The following is a 21,405-nucleotide window of genomic DNA, read 5'->3' on the forward strand; positions in this document are numbered from 1 at the left end:
CGCAGGTTGTTTATTGCAGGACTAAGAGAAGTGCTGGCATCTTGCAGACCATGCCTGACCCTCCTGGTGCTTCAGCTCTCCCTGAAAACCCGGGAGGGGAGGGCCATGGTCATTAGTTTCTTCTCCCAGTTTTTGAAGGGTTGGGAAATGAGACCTGAAACATTATAGCTGAAGTCTCTCCCTGGGGAAATATGAAACTGGGAAATAGTGGCCCTCCACTACCAGTATGCTGGTGAGGTGCTTTTCCCCCCCTTTCCAGAAAATTGAAGCATAAGATCCTTGAATAAATCTTTGTCATTTATTGCTAGTCAGAGCCTCCCAACTAGGCAATTCCAAGAGTGTTCCCAAGGAGAAAGAAAAGTCTGAGAGTTTTATAGTAAAATGTGCATTCTTGAGAAGAATCAGTTCTGCTTTCATAGCCCCTACATTGGTCCAAGATGGCAATTGTCTGATGTCTAGTGGTTTAGACAATGGAACATTTTCTTTTTGAGGTTATTCAGATGGTTAACTGGAGGCATCAAAGCACAGTGCACTGATATATTCAGGTAGGACTGGAAAGTTCAAAAACTTAAGTTTCCAGAGTCAAAACAAGAGTGTTTATTTTTTTGATGCCTCAGCCTATTTGAAGTTAATGATTTAGCAGCTTCTTTTATTTCTTCACTCTATTTCTCAAGCTTAAATTGGTAGATCAGAGAGAGTTATAGATCTCTGCCCTTAAACTCGTAAAAATGGGGCCCTGGCCCAGGAGCTTAGTTGGTTAGAGCGTTATCCCCATAGGTCAAGGTTGCCAGTTCCATCCCCGGTCAGGACACATATAAGTATCAACCAGTGAATGCATAAATAAGTGGAACAACAAATCGGTTTCTCTCTCTTTCCCCCTTCCTCTCTCTCAAATTAGTCAATCAGTTTTTTAAAAACTTGCTTAAAAACTTAGAACAATAGGAGAAATCAGTCTGGTTTTAAATTGGGTTAATCTGGAGGCACAGCAGGGACTGGGTGATTGCCTAGCAGCCCCTTGTGTGGAAGTTTATTCAAAAGCATTTGCCTCGAATGTTGGACTGGCCGGTACGTCGCTGACTGGTTGATGCCCCCTTCCCTGTCATGCAATGCACGTTCATGGGAAACCTGGTGCTAAACCATTCTAGAGGACCTGCTTCTAAAAAACAAACATTTGCCCGCTTCTCTGTAAATACCTCTTCCTCCAATTTGGTTTTGAAGTCTTGCCAGTAAAAACATGGTTAAGACTTTACTTTTTATTAAGTATCTCTTACTCATACTCTGAAAACTGTAGTTATTTTCAAGGTTATCTAATTCAATAGAAGAGTTATTCTTTTCAGATAGTAAGGGTTTGGTTGTACAGAGTACAAAATGCTGTTTCTGAACTTGTTAGTTTGTTCTTATTAATTCCTCTCTCTCCCTTTTCTACTTTCCAGAATCCTATTCTAAGAACACTATGGTGTTGGGGCCTGAACAGAAGATGCCAGATGGTAATTTATAATTTTTGTGTTGTTGTCTTATTTTTATTTGGAATTAGGCTTAAGTCAGTAACAGAAATTTACCATATTTTCCTTCTCATCTATTCCAACAAAAATTGTCCCCATTTGCTCTCCCCCAGCCAACAATATCTTCATGGAGATCTGCTCCATTCAGAAGTCACCAGACTTAGGCTGTAAATGAAAATGGATTTATAACCACAGAGATCTGCCTCATCTTGTTTCCAGTTCTGAGATGAGCCAAGATTAGCTACAAGTTTGGTTTCTATAGCAGTAATGCTTGCAAAAGCAGTAATACAGACCTGTCATAAAAACCTCTAGAGTGCTTTGGCTGCTGATGACATTTCAGATATGTATGGAGCAGTAAAATACTGAGTGTGTACCTTATACTGTGTGTTTGATTAGAGCTTCTTGACTACTTTGATTGACCCTTCCTAATTCTAAATTTCCCGTTTAGAATTTCCATTCCTTTTTTATAAATTTCTTAATCAGTTTAGGGCCACTTAAGGTAAAGTGGGTTAGCTACCTATAGAAAGAAAACTTTTGATTTTGTAATTAGAGGTTGTAAGCATTTCTTGGAAACACTGAGGTTAGAGCTTTGTGATTCAAAATAGCCATTTGATGGCTACAGCAAGCCTGGGTTTTGTATCGTTTTAGCAGATTGGCTCTTTTCTTCCCCTCCCGGCATTTAAGATTAACTGCAAAATGCCAGGGTCAGGGAAACACTGATATCAGTCTTAGATGAGCTGTCCTATCACGAGGGTCACCCTGTGACCCGCGCAGCTCTTTACTGCAGGCATTAGTCAGGAGGCAAAGGGGTTCCTGCTTGGTGGTTTCCCTGCAGCTTCAGATTTTAGCCTGAACTGTGACAGGATTTTGCAACTTCCACATTTTTTGAGAAGCCTGACAGAGGTATAATGTCCAAGGATGTTTCTTTGAGTAAGTCCTACCAAATATTGGGAGGAGTGGTGGTGGTGGTGTTTCACTAGATTGACTTAATTTCTTCTAAAAGTTAGGATTTTAGGTTACCAAAGAGGCTAGTCTGGGAATGTTATATTTTGAGCCTAGACATCAGTGTGTAGAAGAAAATGAAATGATTCTAAAAATTGCCAAGTGATAATAGAAGGATGAAAGTAGGAAAACCATTGCGAGATTAGTGTTTAAACTGATCTAGAGCTGAGTGACTGGGGATGGGGGTGACAGGGAGCTTTTTTACCGTAAGCTTTTTTATATTTCTCCAATTTTCAATCATGTGACTGTATTGCTTATTCAAAAATTAATTTGTTTTCCTGGCTAGATGGCTCAGTTGGTTGGAGCATTGTCCCATATCCAAAAGGTTGAGGGGTTCAATCCCCAGTTGGGGTGATGTTTCTTACATCAGTGTTTCTTTCTCTCTCTCTCTTCCTCTTTCTAAAATCAATAAAAACATATCCTCAGGTGAGGATTAAAAAAAATTTTTTTTAAATTAGTAAGAATAAAGTATTAGAAATAAATTGAGATACAGTCAGTTTGCTCATGTGCCTTTAGGGTATTAGAAAGATTTAATTTTAGTATTACTATGGATAAATTGTTAGTTTGCTCATTTTTTAAAAAGTTCTTTTCAAATCTGTTCATTCAGATGATGTTTCTGAAGATCATGGGGACTCTGCCAGTCTTGGTGCCATCAACCCTGCCTACAGTAACTCCTCTCTTCCACAATCCACCGGGACCTCAGAGGACCCCTTCACCACCTATTTTGATGAGAAGGTTCCCATTCCTGAGGAGGAGGTTAGTGACAGGTCCTTGGAAGAAAATATGAGTAGGGAAAACATGAGTGAAAAATTTGCTGGACAACTCAAGATCAACAGCCTCAGATCTAATTTTGACAAGCAGTCTCTGAAGACTGAATTTAAAAAATCAGAATAAATAGAAACTTTTAAGGAAACCAAGGGTCTTGAAAACTTGTTGCCAAGTTGTATTAGTGAGCATTTTTCGATTAAGGAAGTATGAGATTTATGTTCCTTTTTTACGATGGCTTTTGTCCCATTTGGGTAGTGGTTGGGCACAGAAGTACTGATATTGTTACTCTGGTTTTAAAATGAGAGGCTGATGGAAAAGAGCAGGTAAGGAAAAGGCTCTTACTGGGATAGAGAGGTGGCCAGCTTGTTGATAAGAAGTGAATAAGATGGATATGAAACTTGGACACACCCAGAATCCAACAAACTAAATCCTTTGTTCTTGTGCTGCTGATGTTGTTGCTTTGTATGTGATAAAATAGATCAGTAGTTTGGAGGTGATAATCAGTTTGATCTCTTTCCCTCTCCTATAGTACTCTTGTTTTAGCTTTCGTAAACTCTGGGCTTTCACGGGACCGGGTTTTCTTATGAGCATTGCCTACCTGGATCCAGGAAACATCGAATCTGATTTGCAGTCTGGAGCAGTGGCTGGGTTTAAGGTAAACGTCTAGTTCTACCCGTGTCCCTTTAAATACACACACAACACACTTTCACATCCTTTTTCTCTACTCTGCCTGGTGGATATCAACCTCTGGACGGACCTACATGCAAATGTTCATTGGTAGTGACACTTAAGTGAAAAGTGTCACTTTCCCATCTGGTTTTTTTTTTTTTTATTTCATCTACATAATTTCCTTGAATAAAGGAGAAACTGCAGATGGGAGAAACTGAGGTTCAGAGAGGTATAAGGAAACATACCAGGTTATGTGCAGAGCCTGATCCAGAACTCAGGTCATTTGATTCCTGACCTGGGCTCTTTCCTGAATGTAGTGCTTCCCATTCACATTGCCAAACAACCAAACAAAAAAACCTCAGCTGTCTCTGAGTGTTATGGTGGGATTTTGTTCTTCTCTAGTTGCTCTGGGTTCTTCTGTTGGCCACCATCGTGGGACTCCTTTTGCAGCGCCTTGCAGCTAGACTGGGAGTGGTAACTGGGCTGCATCTTGCCGAAGTGTGTCACCGTCAGTATCCCAAGGTGAGCAGTGTACTGTCCTGTTTGTCTGTAACTCACATCATAGGAATCTGTGTGCCTGACAGTATGTGCTGACCCTACTACTGTATACTGAAACAGTGGAGGACTTGGAGGTTAGTGGCCCTGAGGAGTGGGAGTCCCAAGGGAAGTTCTCGAGTCCCCTCTTGCTACCAAGCCACATTTCTATACTCCTTCAAAATCTAACTTGAGCTTCACTTTTTTCCAGAAATTTTCCTTGGAAAAATTCTGTTTGAGTAAACAGTTACCATTCACTCTGCCTTCTGGCATCTAATAGTGCGCAGCCCATGGAGGGGTGGGGGCTGCTCTCTAAGCACTTTCATTCACACATTCATATTACTCTATCACTTTGCATTATACATGTTTTCTTTTTGTTTGACTTTGCTAACAATTAGAAAAAAGTATGTTTCTTTCTTATAATACAAACTATTTGTGGCAGGATCTTTGGATTTGTTGGTAATTATTTTTCAATTTACCCTGACCCTGGATGTTACACTGTTCTCTTCATCTTCCTTCTGGACACTTTGGGCCTTTTTTTTTTTTTTTTTAATATGTTTTTATTGATTTCAGGGGGGAGGGGGAGAGAGAGAGAAACATCAATGATGAGAGTCATTGATTGGCTGCCTCCTACACACCCCCTGTTGGGGATCGAGCCCACACCAGGGCATGTCCCCTGACTGGGATTCGAACCACGATCTCACCATCTCCCGGATAATAGAGAGATGCTCAACTGCTGAGCCACACCGGCTGGGCACTTTTTGCCTTTCTCACTGCCACCTAATGCAGAAGTGGAGCCTGTGTCTGGAAGACAGCTTTACCCTAGCATCATCTTTAGATAAGATGCTACTGATCTACCTCTGGTTTTTCCTAAATGTTTAATCTCCTTTCCTGGCTGTGAGAAAGTATCCTTATCTTTTTTTCCCCCTTATATGCTTCTTAAAAGAAAACCTTGGTAATTTATAATTTCTTTTAGCTTCTCTTTCTTTATATATCTTAACAGTTTTTTTTTTGTTTGTTTGTTTGTTTTTTAATATATCTTTATTGATTTCAGAGAGAGGAAAGGAGAGGGAGAGAGATAGATAGAAACATCAATGATGAGAGAGTCATTGATCGAGCCCACAACCCGGGCATGTGCCCTGACCAGGAATCAAACCCTGATCACCTGGATCCCAGGTCGACGCTCAACCGCTGAGCCGCTCCCGGCCGGGCAACAGTTATTTTTGGTGACAAATTTTTGCGTAGTGAATACCTGGAGGTGTTCTTTTTCTGACCTCAGTGAGCCAGCATTAACTAAATTTGTCTTTCATCTGCATTGTTTGACCAGATTAGTTTCCTGTTTTGTTATACAGCACCCAATTCCAACCATTTTGCCCTGAGTCCCTTTGCATCTGTCCTTTTTCACTTGCTTCCATAGTATTATTATTATTATATTAAGGATGACCTCAGCCTTTTCATGCTTGTTTTGTCTTGTTGGCTATAATCAGGATCGATATTTTCTTCTGCAGTCATTTTCTCTTCTCTCCTGAATAATACTTTGACCATATTAGCATCCCTATTTCCCCCTAAGATTTTTAGGATTGTTTTTAGACAGGAAATTAACAAATGGAAATTCCATTCCTCTCTTGAGTGGAAGGGAAAGAGAAAAAAATTAGGATCCGTCGCTGCAAAGATTAGACTCATAAGCTTTGCCATGTAGATGCATGCTTGCCTTTTCTAGCTAGGCCCACAGTGCAATGATGGGTCAGGTGGATCTAGGTTCTGATACTTTATCGCTAGACTGAAGGCTTATAAAGGGCTGTTTATGTGTCCGTTCTAAAATGTGAATTCCAAACTATGGGGGAAGTTCTTAGAAATGATTAATTAGAACCATGTCTTTCTTCTGCTTGGTGTTTAGGTCCCACGGATTATCCTATGGCTGATGGTGGAGTTGGCTATCATTGGCTCAGATATGCAAGAAGTTATTGGCTCAGCCATTGCCATCAATCTCCTGTCTGTAGGAAGGTGAGGGGGTTTCCCTCTAGAAAGTGATTTTTTGCTAGACTTCAAAGCAAATGTAAAAAGAAAAACCCAACTTATTTTCAGTTTTCAAGATTCAACTCAAGTTTATTATATTTTCTGTGGAAGCTTTCTGGGACCACCTTCCTCTCTTCTGGCAGATGTAGGCTCTGTATCTTCCATGTTCTCATGTTGGGCTATATATACTTCTGTTATGCAGTATGTATTTTATTTGTGTATTATTGTATATTACAATTATTTGTATGTCAAACTATTCTACTAGGCAGTGAGCTCCTTGAGGGGTAAGACCCATTCTTTTCAGCTTGTGTCCTAAATGTCTAACATAGTAGACCATCAAGTTTGAGTGAATATTACTCAGTTGGTGCTGAGATCCTAACCTACCCAAGGCCTGGCCTCCTTCCACTGTCCCCTCTCCCCCAAGTCCTTGCTTCTCTAAATGTTGTCTGTATAGAGAGCTTTTGGGAAGAAAGTGCTTCTCAGTGTTTCTTTCCTTTAATTTCCATTTCTTATCTCTGATCTAGGGTTCCCCTATGGGGTGGAGTTCTCATCACCATTGCAGATACCTTTGTATTTCTCTTTTTGGACAAATATGGTAAGTAAAGTGGGAAAGAAGGGGTTAGACAAAGAAGCTACTTTTCCATCCTGTGGCTGTTGGGGAAGTCTGTCGCCTGTGAACTCATTGCTGCATTTCCCTTTAGGCTTGCGGAAGCTGGAAGCATTTTTTGGCTTTCTCATCACTGTTATGGCCCTCACATTTGGATATGAGGCAAGTATTCCAGGCTATTAATTAGCTTTTTAAAACAAAAAAAATTTTTATGCCTTCGTTATAAAAAACAGTATAATGCTAGGATCATTCAAGTGTATTGCATGTGCTAAGAAAAAGCCAATTGCTTCCTCTTCTTGTAAGGAGCCTGAGGTGACCTCTGAAAATAGTTTGCTCTTCACTTAACCCAGAAACCATGCAAAATCATGCAACTCAAGAGGTTCAAATCTTTGTGTTCACTTTGAGAACACTTATGAAACTGCCCAGGCCGTCAAGGGTATGCATATCAGAAAAGCCGTCAAGTATCTGAAGGATGTCACTTTACAGAAGCATTCTGTTTGTGACAATGGTGGAGTTGGTAGGTGTGCCCAGGCCAGTGTGGCTGGACACATGGTCAGTGGTCAAAAAAAACTGCTAAATTTTTGCTGCACATGCTTAAAAAGCCAGAGAGTAATGCTGAACTTAAGGGTTTAAGTGTAGATTCTTTGGTCATTGAGCACAGCTAGGTTAACAAAGTTCCCAAGATGCAGTGCAGAACTTACAGAGCTCATGGGCGGATTACTCCATACCTGAGCTCTCCCTACCACATTGAGACGATCCTTACTGAAAAGGAGCAGATTGTTTCTAAGCCAAAAGAGGAAGTCCCACAGAAGAAAAAGATATCCCTGAAGAAACAAAAGCTTATGGCTCAGCAGTAAATTCAACGTAAAATAAAAAATGTTAATAAAGTAAAGCAGAAGGAAAAAAAAATAAAAGAAAGAAAAAGCCACTTGGGCCAGTTTTGAAGGAATATTTTCTATATAGCAAAGACTAGAGTCCAGGAAGGTCTGCAGGGACTTCTATGTCAAAAATGACTAGAGGGTGGGTGGAGGTGGAAGAGGGCATAGAGGGGATAAATGGTGATGGAAAAAACACTAGACTTTCTAGGACTTTCCAGACTAGACCTCCTGGTTCCAAATTGGCCATCTGGGCAACAGAACAGCTTTGGAGAGGGTTAGAGAGGGTGTTACAGGGTGATTCTTGGCTGTTGACTTAAGGGGTCTGTTTTTGCTCATTCTGGTTTATGCTAACTGCACTTTGAACTTTCTCTGTATTGCAGCTGTAGGGAATGTAGTAGATGTTTTCTGGTTTGTGTCCCAACCCAGACACTCCTAGGAATCAGTGCCATTATATGCGGTAATAGCACCTTTCTATGTCCAATTTAACTGATTTCTGTTTATTGGCCTGGCTAGACTTTGAAAAATATATTTAATCTATGAGTAGATTATACAGCTTGGTCTAAGGTTTTCAAGAGAAATGCTGAACCAGGAAACAGTATGTATGAAAAGTGTTTATGAATGTGTCAGCATATGCTAGTGACAAAACAGTGATTTTTATTTTTATTTTTTTATTTTTTAAATATATCTTTATTGATTTCAGAGAGAGGACAGGAGAGGGAGAGAGAGATAGAAACATCAATGATGAGAGAGTCATTGATTGAGCCCACAACCCGGGCATGTGCCCTAATCGGGAATCGAACCCCGATCGCCTGGATCCCAGATCGACGCTCAACCGCTGAGCCACGCCCGGCTGGGCACACAGTGATTTTTAGATGAACATAGATGAACAGAGGCATAACTGTGGGTAATTAAGAATTGACTCTTTTCTTGGGTCTGTCTCATAGGAATTACTGTGAAATTAATATCAATGAGGCCCTCAGCAGCCATTTCATTTCTTTACAATATTAATTATAGTCTCTTTACATCTATTTTGTGTATGTAAAGTATGATGTAAAATATCCAGGTACCCCAGTGCTGAATCTGCTCTCTGGCAGCAAGACCCTTATGCTGCTTGGTTTACAATGGTTCTATATCCCTCGTTATTCCAGGGTGTTAAGACAAGGCGGATACGAGGTAGTTGTTGAAGAAGACAGGATTGTAAGGAAAGGAGTAAAGGATGCTGAGTGTTTCCTAATACTGTTATTTCCTTGGTCTCATGTTCTAGTAAAGGCTAATAGTTGTTATGTTCATATGTAGTATGTTACAGTGAGACCCAGCCAGAGCGAGGTACTCAAGGGCATGTTCCTGCCATCCTGCTCAGGCTGCGGCACCCCACAGATCCAGCAGGCTGTGGGCATCGTGGGAGCTGTCATCATGCCACACAACATGTACTTGCATTCTGCCTTAGTCAAGGTGAGCAAGGCCTTTATCACAGTGGCCTCCTAGATTGGTCATGGGATTTTTCCTTTAATTGCAAGGGACACATACTTAGTTTACAACTGTTAGGGCCCTGAAGGAGCAAGGTATTTTTCCATAGTTAGACATTTATAAACTCCACACATTTGGACTCTGTTTTATGACCAGAGATAACTAACCCCAGAGAGAAACTAGAACTGAAGTTGTTCATAAAAAGTCTGAAAGTGCACCAAGTCTCTTGTGTTTTAATCTCAAAGCCCTGAGTGGCCTTGAGGTCAGGAGAAAAGAGCCCAACCAACCTTTTACCAGTTAGTCTTACACAATAGTTTGCTGGGAGATTTCAGAGACCTTTATAATTAAGATTATATGCTCCTTAGGACAGGTTTTGTTGTTGTTCTTCCAGCCACAATAGCTGAGAGCTCAGTAGTCACTTAGTTTCTGTTACCTATTTGAGGAATGTGCAGTGTCATCCAAGGGTCACGATGCTGTTACTTAGTAAATGAGGATGTAAGCAAGTTCTCTCATATTTCACCTGGTCAATTGTTTTCCCTCGAAATCTTTCAGTTGTCTCTAAACTCATGAAATATTAAGAGGAAACTTGTTCCAAATAGTCAAGGAAATGACTATTGCTATTATCTTCTCCAGTCCAGGCAGGTAAACCGAGCCAAAAAGCAGGAAGTTCGAGAAGCCAATAAGTACTTTTTCATTGAATCCTGCATTGCTCTCTTTGTTTCCTTCATCATCAATGTTTTTGTCGTCTCAGTCTTTGCCGAAGCATTTTTTGACAAAACCAACCAGCAGGTGGTGAGTAAGCCAGGGTCATGAGTGGTAGTGAATGTGAGGATAATGTGAAGGCTGGAATGGGGTAGGAAAATATGACAATGACTTGGAGCTCAGAGGAAATAGATCTGTGGCCTCAATGCTGTTCCCTAAGTAACTGCATTAGTCAGAATCTACAGTCTGGGGGCTGACAAAGCCTAGACCCCTTTCCCCCTGCTTTTGGCTGATAAGGGAGATTGTCTCAGACTAAAGATTGCCTCATGCTATTTTGTTAGTGGCTTTACATCTATTTGGCCCTTTGTTTCCTGTTTATTAACTGCCAGCCTGCTTGCCAGTGCTGCCATTTGGTGATGAAAACAGGTTGGGAGGAGTCAACAAACAAAACAGAGACTGTTGCTGGGACAGACTTTCATTTTGAATTCTGTCTTCTAAGTTCCTGATTGCCTGTCTAGTTTTGATCACCATTTTGCTTCCCATCTATAGGACCTCAGGCTCCTGGCTCTGCTCCCTATTCTGGGTGTCCTCTTATATTTGAAGCCTTCTTAAGGGCTCTCTTTTCCTGTCATCATTTAAAATGACTCAACAATGCACACTCTAACTCAGTATATATTTTTGATGACATGGGGGTGCAGAAAGATTATGGAGGAAGAAGACAAGTGATACTTGCTGCTCGTCTCTGCCCCATCACAACCTATATCTAGTCTTACCTCCAGGCTGTGTGACATAGATGATGTGTGTGTGATCTGTAGACCTCATCTTCTCTGTTCCTTGCCTCGAAAATCAGAGTTGCTCCAAACTGCTTTCGTTTCCAGATTGAAGTCTGTAGAAATAGCAGCAGTCCCCATGCTGGCCTTTTTCCTGCTGATAACTCAACACTGGCTGTGGACATCTACAAAGGGGTAAACCTATTCAGATTTGTGTTCTTTGCGCCTAAATCAATATTCTTGGCATAGAATCTGGTCTTTTCTTAGCTGAGCATATCTTCCTTTGGAGTGTCATTTATTTCAGAGATCCAGATGCTAGACAGCATTTTGGACTACATAGAAGGAATAGAGGATCAGCGAAAAACATGAATTGTTTCAGCAGTTCCCAAACTTGTGTTGATAGTTTAGTGTTCCACAGGATGTTAATTGGGGTGGTTAAAGAAAGTGTACCTAGTAAAGTGGTCTTCATTGGGGCCTCAGTCCCTTTTATGCCAGTTACATCGTGAACCTTCAAGAGTAGAATACGTATGTATGTAGCATTTGCCAAATTTATTTTACCTTTCTTTTCACTCCTGTTATCTTTTAAAGTAGTGTGTTAAGCAGTATAATTTGAGAAATGTGTAGACTTTAAAAAAAAAAAAAATTTAAGGTATATGTTGAGGATGAAGACTTTAGGAGCTTGGAGAAGAGAAAAGACTAGGCTGAGGAATGAAGGGCCATCGTGAAAAATTTAAAGTGAAAGCTTTTAGAATGAGATTAGGACTTGAGTCAAGTTTCTGGGACAGTGTGTTGGTTTAGGTGGGTGCATAGCAAAGAAGAAAAAGAAATGCTCTTTTGGATGTTTTCTAAGCAGTTCACTGACACACACTGCTTCCCCCTGCCTCTCCCAGGGTGTTGTTCTGGGATGTTACTTCGGGCCTGCTGCTCTCTACATCTGGGCAGTGGGGATCCTGGCCGCAGGACAGAGCTCCACCATGACTGGAACCTATTCTGGCCAGTTTGTCATGGAGGTATGTACTGTTTTGACTGGTATAGACTAGAGGAAGAGGAAATGGCCCTTTTGTTACTTATTAATCCCATACTTCTAAGGTCTTCCTGAACCTCTCCAAAACTTTTTAGTTTTCTGTCCCAGACACTCATCCTGCTTCTGTGTTTTCTTCCAGGGATTCCTGAACCTGAAATGGTCACGCTTTGCCCGAGTGATTCTGACCCGCTCTATTGCCATTATCCCTACTCTGCTTGTTGCTGTCTTCCAAGATGTAGAACATCTAACGGGGATGAATGACTTCCTCAATGTTCTGCAGAGCTTACAGGTGAGGAGAGAGCTGGGAAAACTCACATCCCATTTAGTCAGGCAGCATTATGTATTGCCCTTAGGTACCAAGCCTAGTGCCAAGTGCTGGGGAAAATTTAGAGGAACAGAGAGGCATGGTCTTGGTCTGCAGTAAATGTGTATGAAATCCCTGACATCTAAAAGGCTTTTAGAAATGACTTGGTGTGTTTTTTTTTAAGCCTATTGAATGGGAATTATAAACTATAATTATATATGAAACACAAAATTATTCTTCGTTAGACCAAGCAAGTATTAAATGACATGTAGGACACTGCTAGGTCCTAAGCAGATTAAGACAAGGCAGATACAAATATTTGTAAAGACACTTATGATCATAATTGATGCTGGGTTAATGACAGTTGTACAGATTTCAACATAATGCTTGAGCATTTGGGATGATAGGAATTAATTTCTCATGGAGTAGATGGGGCAGAGTCTGTGTTTCCCTTTCACTAACAGTGCTGCTCTCTGGGGTGATACAAGAGATACCAGTATCCCCATCTGATCTTAGTTTTTCCTTTTCTAGCTTCCCTTTGCTCTCATACCCATCCTCACGTTTACAAGCTTGCGGCCAGTAATGAGTGACTTTGCCAATGGAATGTGAGTGTACTCCTCTCAGTTCCCCAAAGCTATGTGGGAGAAGGGTATCTTCATCAAGTAGGCCAGTCAAAAAAACGAGTCATATAGAGGTTGGAGGGGTGGTTGCTAGCACTACCTCCTCGATCTTTGGCTAGAAAATGGAGACTGAATGTAGTAAAGGAAGGTGAGCACATTTTTGTTTTCTGAGGGAGAAAGTTCAGGTTTTAGGGCTTTAACTCTTCAGCTTCAGCCACTGAAGTGTAAAGCATCTTTTTTTTTTTTTGGTTAATCCTCACCCAAGGATATTTTTTTGCATTTAGAGAGAGTGGAAGGGGGTGAGGGGAGAGAAACATCAATGTGAGAGAGACACATCAATTGGTTGCCTTCCGCAGGATGCACCCCAACCAGGGCCAGGGATCAAGCCTGCAACCCAGGTATATGCCCTTGACCAGGAATTGGACCCGTGACCTTTTGGTGTGCAGGCTGTTGCTCTAATCACTGAGCAACACCTGCCAGGGCTAAAGCATCTTTTTTTATAAATATTTTTAAATGACTTTTAGAGAGAGGGAGAGAGAGAAACATCGATGTGAGAACTTTAACATTGATAAGCTGCCTCCTGCATGCCCCCCTACTGGGGATTGAGCTGGCAACCCAAGCTTGTGCCCTGACTGGGAATAGAACCGGCCACTTTTCAGTGCACAGGACAGTGCCCAACCAACTGAGCCACACCAGCCAGCGCTGAAGTGTAAAGCATCTTAATTCCATGTTAATGACCTGAATAAGAGGGGCATAAGCTAATACCTTATATACACATCTTTAAAGGATCTGAGGGTAGTTGAAATGATTTGTTGCTTCTCTATGGACACTCATAACTTGTTGCATTTTTAGGGACTTGAATAATAGGGGTATTATTTGATAGTATTTTTTTCCTTCTTTGTCTCTATCTGTGTCTAATTTGGGCTCATTCAATCATTAAGAACCTTTTTTTTTTGAGAGTTCATTTATTGAAGCTGGGGACAGTGACACAAGGAAGGGCTTAGGTTAGAAGAAGCAACAGGAGAGCCTAGGCAGGGTGACTTTGGCTCACTGAGAAGTCAGAAAAGGAGGCCTTGGAGACAGGTTTAGGGGATTAGCCAGGGAGGAGCTGCTGCTGCCCATTGCTCCCCTTGTTGCAAGTCTCTTGGGGTCCCTTAGAGTTTAGGAGATATATGCCTGTAGGGGAAGATGAGGGGGAAGGGAAAGGCTTAGGCATGCTCCTGGGAGGGGGAACACAACTATTTTGAAATGCTTTTTACTCCTGCCCTGTCTGCCCCACAAGACGCAATGTCCTGTTCTGTTTCTGGATAGGTTGGACTGTTCCACCAGTGACTGTGCTGATTCTTTTACAGAGGCTGGAAGATTGCAGGCGGGATCTTGGTCCTTATCATCTGTTCCATCAACATGTACTTTGTCGTGATTTATGTCCAGAGTCTAGGACATATGTTTTTATATGTGGTGGCTGCTGTGGTCAGTGTGGCTTATCTGAGCTTCGTGTTTTACTTGGTAAGTCCAGTCAAGAGGGGGCAGGGGCATAGGTATTAAGGGGTGACAGAGGTGGGGCTGACTAACATCCAGAAAGGATCTAAAGGAGCACATAGCAATCTGTCTCCAGGTTACTGAGATAATTTACATGAAATTATTAAATCAATTATGGTTAAATTATATATATACACACACACACATTTTTTTTTTTTTAATATATCTTTATTGATTTCAGAGAGAGGAAAAGAGGGGAAGAGAGAGAGATAGAAACACCAATGATGAGAGAGTCATTGATTGGCTGCCTAGCCTACAACCTGGGCATGTGCCCTGACCGGGAATCAAACCCCGATCTCCTGGATCCTAGGTCGATGCTCAACCGCTGAACCATGCCGGGCTGGGCCACACACACTTTTTTAAACTATTTTTAACCATGAAATTTGGTTCCAAAGAGCTATCATCTTTCTGTCACTTCTGCCTTGTTTCCATTCTTTTTTCTTTTTTAAAAATATATCTTTATTGATTTTAGAGAGAGGAAAGGAGAGGGAGAGAGAGAGATAGAAACATCAATGATGAGAGTCATTGATCGGCTGCCTCGTGCATGCCCCCGACTGGGATTGAGCCCGCAACCCGGGTATGTGCCCTGACTGGGAATCAAATCCTGATCGCCTGGATCCTAGGTTGATGCTCAACCACTGAGCCACACCCGGACGGGCAAGTTTCCATTCTTAATAATTCCTAATGAGAGAGTAGGAACTAAAAAGAAGAGGGACAGTATAGAAAATAAAGAGTAGAATAGATGAGGTTGGAGAAGGGGGCTATGCAGTATGATTTCAGAGCTTTGGGGTGGATCATGTGGGTTCACAGCCCTTCTCAGCTCTGCCACTTAATAGCTGTCCAGTAAGAAAATAAATAAAAAATTATATTCTCACATTCAATTATTTTAGAATTATTTGAAAATGATGGTTATAAGTCCAGCTATTGTGGCTCAGCATTTGAGCATTGATCCAGGAGATTGAGGTTCAATTTCCGGTCAGGGCACATGCCCGGGTTGCAGGTTCGATCCCCAGTAGGGGGTGTGCAGGAGGCAGCCGATCAATGACTCTCATCATTGATGTTTCTATCTCTCTCTCCCTCTCCTTCCTCTCTCTGAAATCAATAAAGACATATTTTTTAAAAATGATTATATTACCACATAGAAAAGTAATGCGGAATTATGTATACCTAGGTAATAAAAAATTTTTTCAAAATTCTAGAGTCAGTTATATAAAAACGGTAATAGTACTTGTCTTAAGATGGTGGGATTATGGATATATTCTTTCCTTATTTTACAAATCTTTTGTAATATTATTTATATTAATGAAAAAGGGCTATAGCAACAACACATCTACCTCCCTGTTCTGTACAGGTTTCTCTGAAATATACAAGGGTTGAGGATTAGGGACGGCAGAATTTATACCCTATCTGCTGAAGAGAATGGTTAAGGATGGAGGCTGGAAACCCACTGTTGATCTTTATAACAGTTAACCTAGGCCCATGCCACTGTCTGCCACAGGTTAGGTACTTGATTGAGAAAAGCACTTTAGTGAATGTTGGAAAACTATATCCTGGATTGATTCATCCCTTTTCTTTTGCTCCCCAGTAAACCTTGGGCACACTAAGATGATGCTGACCCTATAATCTAGGGACTTACTCGAAGGAAACCCAAGTAACTGAGTATGTCCTTGACAGGAATTGTTTTTAAAATTCGCTGTAGAAGTTAAGGGAATCCTTTCTTTGTGCAAGTTGGTTACGAAGGTGCCTAGTTGTCCTGAGACTCAATAGATTGTTGAAGACCGTTTTTAAGGCTGAGGGCTGATTCTAGAGTGGGTTACTGCTGTTTAGCTCCAAAACATATACTTCTTAGAGCAGTTTAGGAGACTATTCAGTTGTATTAGTCTGTCATTCATTCCCCTCATCATAAGGAATAGGGTAGGACTGAAGAAAAGTGGTCTTGAGGGAACTCCAAGTCCAATAAAAGAAATAAGCTACAAACAAAGCAGTAGGGGCAGGGAGAACTTAGTATTGTAACTAATATGGAAAAATTTTGCTGAAGAAGGAAATTCCAGGATGTTTTGAAGGGGTTGTTGGGTTGGGAGAATGACTTGGTGATAGAAGATAGGCAAAGCCGATGCTCGAGGAATAGAGCAGGTTTGCATGTGAGCAGTACAGTGTGAGCAGTCACGGTGTGTAAGAGGCTCTTCAGAGAGGTTGGTGATGACTAATGGCTCTATTTTGTCTTTCAGATTTGGCTATGTTTGATTGCATTGGGCATGTCCTTCCTGGATTGTGGGAGCACGGTAAGCACCTCTAAAGTCCTGACTGAAGAAGCCACCGGTGACTATACTAAGTAGACTATTGGATCAGTCTGTCTGATCCAGGTAGCCATCAGAGCCAGTGTGTTTCTATGGTTTACTGTGTGAACATAGCCAAAGGTATGTGCTGTTGCACAGACTGCATTTAGGACTCAACTGTTTGTTGCTAAAGACTTTATTTCACATATGTTTGAAAGATGGAATTTTTTTTCTTCCTGACCTTCTAACCTGGGAACTGGATTAGGTACGATCTTTGAAAAGCTAACGATTTGCTGCTGTCATTCTAACACTAAACTGTTAAGGAGCTGCTGAAGGGTCAGCTTATTTTACCCTTTTGAGAGATAAATGTCTATGCATGATTCTTAACTAAGCTTTATGTTAAAAAAAAAACACAAAAAACATTTGGAAATGCAATAAATTTCATAATAAAAGTATAGAATGGGTATGCAAATTTGTTTATTAAAAGATAATGGATTTTAAAAGGCTGAGAAATACTTATGCATACCCTTTCAATTATTTTAATTATAAAAAAATAAAATCTCAACTAGAGGGGTTTATCCACATTAAATATAAAATTATGAGACATCTGCCTCTATTAGAATTCTTTCAGTTTCTTTCTACTTTAAATTTCACATTGGAAGTTAAGAGGGGTAAGAAAGCATAAAGGTGATAAATGGACAATAGCAAAACTCACCTGTAAGTGGTGGTTACAATCACCTCAGGATTTTCTTGGGAGTCCTGATTTTAATAACTTTTATGTTAATACACAGAGCTTTCCTGATACTTACTCTCAAGCACATATAGTTGTAAAACCTTCACCTTCCTCCTCCAGGAGGGTGGTGATAGAAAAAGATGGTAGCATTTATAAACTGATGCTCTCATGAGACTTTGGGGTGAGGAGAAAAGACTTGAAAGGAGAAGAAGAGCCATCTGTTCTATTCCTAAAAGCCACCTCCTACAGCATCATCATGTTTTCCTGAAGTGTGCCCAGGACGGCTTGCAAGGCAGCCTCAGGAGCTGTGGACCTACCTGATGCAAAGCTCTCTCTCACCAAGTCAGTAGGCGTCACTGTGGTTGCAGCAAAGTTCTCTCTCAGCAAGGTTGCACGGGGCTACCTCTCTTCAGCCATTCCCTCAGAGGGCAAAACTTTTTGAGACCAGATGGTGGAGCTCTGGAATCAGAGGAAATGGGTCCCTTCAGCATGAAGCTGCTGCTCTTCAGCCACTTGTGACATTTTTACTCATGGAACCCAAGACTATGTGATTATCTCAAGTCAGATCACATTTGTGTGATGGAAACAAATAATCAAGTCTTTTATAGCTGTTGACTTGGTGAGGACAGTAATGGGAATGGCACTGAATGACTTTTCATTTTGGAGGTGCTTTCCTTCTAGAGTCCTGGTGGATTGATGTTCTCTGTTCATTTGAGCACTTAAAGGCATTATTGCTGATATTTTGCACACAGTCAAAAGTGCAGACTGGATAGATTGTCTTTTATAAGTCTTTTTTTTTTTTTTTTAAATATATCTTTATTGATTTCAGAGAGAGGAAAGGAGAGGGAGAGCTAGAAACATCAATGATGAGAGAGTCATTGATCGGCTGCCTCGAGCCCGCAACCCGGGCATGTGCCCTGACCGGGAATCAAACCCCAATCGCCTGGATCCTAGGTCGATGCTCAACCCCTGAGCCACGCCCGGCCAGGCTTTTATAAAAAGTCTTTAAGGGCAAACTACTGTTTCACTGACCATACCTTTATCTTAGCCGCTCAAGTAATATAGTACAGGATCGTGAAAAGACAAATTTCCCTAACTGTTCCTTTTCATATCCCCCCCTTTCTCCTGTGAAGATATCAGAGAGTGACATCTTAAGCTGCAGTAGGTCTGGCTACAGTAGGTGAGGGCCAAATTGACCAAAAAATTCTTAGTAAAGACGGTACAGAAACATTTACCTTTGCCCTGAGTCTGGGTCCCCCCAGCCAGTCTCAGATTCACAAATATTTAGAAGCCCAGGTAAAAACTGTCAGTTTTCTTTTAAAAGTTGTATTTATGACTTGCAGTGATGGAAAATTTCTTCCCAATAAAATGGCATTTTATAATACATGTATGTAGTATTTCACAGTGTTACAAACCCATTTGGTCCTCTCAGACAGTGCACTTCAGCCAGCACTCTGGGTGCAGTGAACAATGTTCAGGTTTTCCAGGGCCAGCACGTGCAGTGTCTTGGCAGTGTCTTGGCATGGACTGTTTAAGGATATACAGTTGTACTTTATGTAAATCGGTCCTTGTTCTCCGTAAATGTGACATGAAATAACTGTTCTGCTCCATCTTATGAGGAATTAATGGGTGGAGAAGAGCTGCAGTTTGGCTCCTGTGAGGTTGTGGTAGTGGTTTTGGGAGTCGTTACAAGTGAGCTTTTACTGAACGTTTAACAATATGTAAACTTGGTTTGTAATTAAAAACATTTTTCCTTTTCCAGTTTGGTTTCCTGGGTATTTTTTTTTAACCTTGAAAATACTGTATTAATGAGGGTTTCAACAACTTTGAAATACTGAAACATCAACTACCACCTGGAATGACTTGTTAAGCCCACCCTGTTTGTATTCCCTCTGTAGAAGATATAGAGAAATAAATATGTTTAGTCCTTAGAAAACTTGATGAATTGCAGACACCAAACACTAACTTCTATTCACCCACTTAGTCAGATGGTTTTGCTGTTGCTAAAGGTCACATCATTTCCATAATTAAACTTGAAAAAAAATTGTTATTCTGCCTTTTTCTGCTCTAAACTGAATATTTTTCTACCTGGAGTCTTGTCTCACCATTGAAATGGGTGTTTATATTTTGTATATACTGCTAATAAAAACTAGGAATATTTGAAAAGAGAAACCAAAACTGTTTAGCTTAAAAAAAATCAGTGAGCATTTTGGCAGACCCGATATAAATGGGAATATTGGCACCGTTTAGTAAAAACAAAGACAGGTTCAGGCACAGCGAACTACCAGCCCTGTCAGCAGGCGCACACGGGAAAATCTAAGCACTTCATTTGTCCCAAGTGTCAATAGAACTTCATTTTCCCTTTTTATGTTGCAAGCTTTCCCTGTCTTACAGGAGCTGAATACTTAGGTAACACCGTGGAAGTCAGCTGGGAATTTTGTTCTCCCTGTTGTCCTATCTCATTTACCTCTCTTCTTAATTCGGGTTCAATTTCAGAACTAAAATAGGATGCATAACAATTTGAAGATCCTGAGTTGAGAAACTCCCTTTAGCTCTGCCCTCTGGAACTCTTTCTGCTCCTTCGTTGGATAGCACCAGTGAATCAAAATGTATCAGCCTCTCTTGACACCTTAGCTTCTGAATGTGTAAAACAGCTGACACTTACTACTATGTAGTAGTCCTGGTCTAAGTACTCATTATCTAATTTAATTCTTAAAACAAGAGGATCAACTTCTATACAGATGAGGCAACTGAAAGGCCAAAAAATAAAATAACTTTCCCAAATTACATTGCTAATGGGCAGTTGGCACTTGAATGTGAATAGATAAACTGCAGGGCCCACATTATCACCAACCATCCTATATAACATATAAGGTGTCCCCAAAAAATGTACACATACTTTAAGAGCTGATAACTCAGTTTTGAAAATGAACTGTTTATTAATAAATACTGACTTGCCCTAGCTGCTTTTGCTCAGTGGTTAGAGCATCAGCCCATGGACTGAAGGGTCCTGGATTCGATTCCAGCCAAGGGCTTGTACCTCAGTTGCAGGCTCAATCCTGACCACATGTGGGAGGCAACCAATCAATGTGTCTCTCTCACATTGGTGTTTCTCTCCCACTCTCTGAAAAGCAATGAAAAAAAATATCCCAGGTGAAGATTAAAAATAAAGCAATAAAAATAAACACTGACTTTATAATCATTCAAAATCTGTATACACTTTTTTGGGACACCCTGTATAGTACACCCTTTGTGTGAGTTTAAGACACCAAGCTTTGATGTTAGCACCAGAAACAACAACACATGGAAGCATTTGCTTGATACTCTGATTAGTGTTAGAATATGTTTTAGCCCAGAAGTTGCCAACTGGTAAACTAATTTTGTTTGGCCTGTGCTAAACTTTAAAAAAAGGGAAAATAACAGTGCTTTTGGGCAGGTGTAGAAAATGGGCAGGCCCTCTATGATCCTGCCCAGGCAATAGCTAAGAACTAGTAGTAGGTTTACTCATTTGTATTACCTCTCTGCCCCTGAAAGTTAGCCCATGTCTGCCATTTAGCCCCATTTCTCAATGTCTGAGAGCAATATGACAAACTTCTCCAGTGAAGGAGTTCTATTTAAAGTCACTTACATGATATACTCTGGTGATCACAGGACTAATAATGCAGTCCTTGCTTACTACATGAGGAAGTCCACCACCTTAGCTCATTTGAGAAAAGGCTGCAGTGAATTGTCAGTATATCTGACAAGTGCTCTTGATTAGGAAAATCCGAAATGTAAAACCCTAAAGTGAATAAGCATGCTGAAGTCTGAAGAGCTGTTTTTCTGCCCTAAGGCCAGTGTGACTATTTCCTAACCCATTAGTTGAGACTAGTTTTATCTTGGGCTCTATTTGGACTCATCTCTAGGCAGTCTTTACAAGCCTGTGAGGTATGCAGAGCAATTTGTAACATGTTAAAAGAAATTACGGTTATTGAACACTAAGATGAGATAGTAT

The 21,405-nt window shown here is 40.8% G+C and overlaps 1 protein-coding gene across 5 annotated transcripts in view; it reads left to right on the forward strand.

Moving 5' to 3' along the window:
- SLC11A2 (solute carrier family 11 member 2) overlaps positions 1 to 21,405 on the forward strand; it is a 35,678-nt gene that overhangs the window by 11,621 nt on the left and 2,652 nt on the right. For 2 of the 5 annotated variants that reach the window (XM_016201282.2, XM_016201283.2), the window contains exons 2-16: positions 1,434 to 1,487; positions 3,112 to 3,260; positions 3,802 to 3,927; positions 4,344 to 4,463; positions 6,373 to 6,479; positions 7,016 to 7,086; positions 7,193 to 7,260; positions 9,273 to 9,428; positions 10,077 to 10,235; positions 11,024 to 11,110; positions 11,806 to 11,925; positions 12,079 to 12,228; positions 12,775 to 12,848; positions 14,216 to 14,369; positions 16,631 to 19,172. In XM_016201282.2, coding sequence (XP_016056768.1) covers positions 1,454 to 1,487; positions 3,112 to 3,260; positions 3,802 to 3,927; positions 4,344 to 4,463; positions 6,373 to 6,479; positions 7,016 to 7,086; positions 7,193 to 7,260; positions 9,273 to 9,428; positions 10,077 to 10,235; positions 11,024 to 11,110; positions 11,806 to 11,925; positions 12,079 to 12,228; positions 12,775 to 12,848; positions 14,216 to 14,369; positions 16,631 to 16,738 — 1,683 coding nt within the window. In that variant the 5' untranslated portion in view covers positions 1,434 to 1,453 and the 3' untranslated portion in view covers positions 16,739 to 19,172. Of the gene's footprint in view, positions 1 to 1,433; positions 1,488 to 3,111; positions 3,261 to 3,801; positions 3,928 to 4,343; positions 4,464 to 6,372; positions 6,480 to 7,015; positions 7,087 to 7,192; positions 7,261 to 9,272; positions 9,429 to 10,076; positions 10,236 to 11,023; positions 11,111 to 11,805; positions 11,926 to 12,078; positions 12,229 to 12,774; positions 12,849 to 14,215; positions 14,374 to 15,987; positions 16,062 to 16,630; positions 19,173 to 21,405 lie in introns of those variants that run through there. The other 3 variants (XR_001602348.2, XM_087814669.1, XM_016201284.2) reach the window with 3 other exon arrangements.

Source organism: Miniopterus natalensis, chromosome 2 (assembly GCF_054644295.1).
Source record: "Miniopterus natalensis isolate mMinNat1 chromosome 2, mMinNat1.hap1, whole genome shotgun sequence".
Lineage (NCBI taxonomy): Eukaryota > Metazoa > Chordata > Mammalia > Chiroptera > Miniopteridae > Miniopterus > Miniopterus natalensis.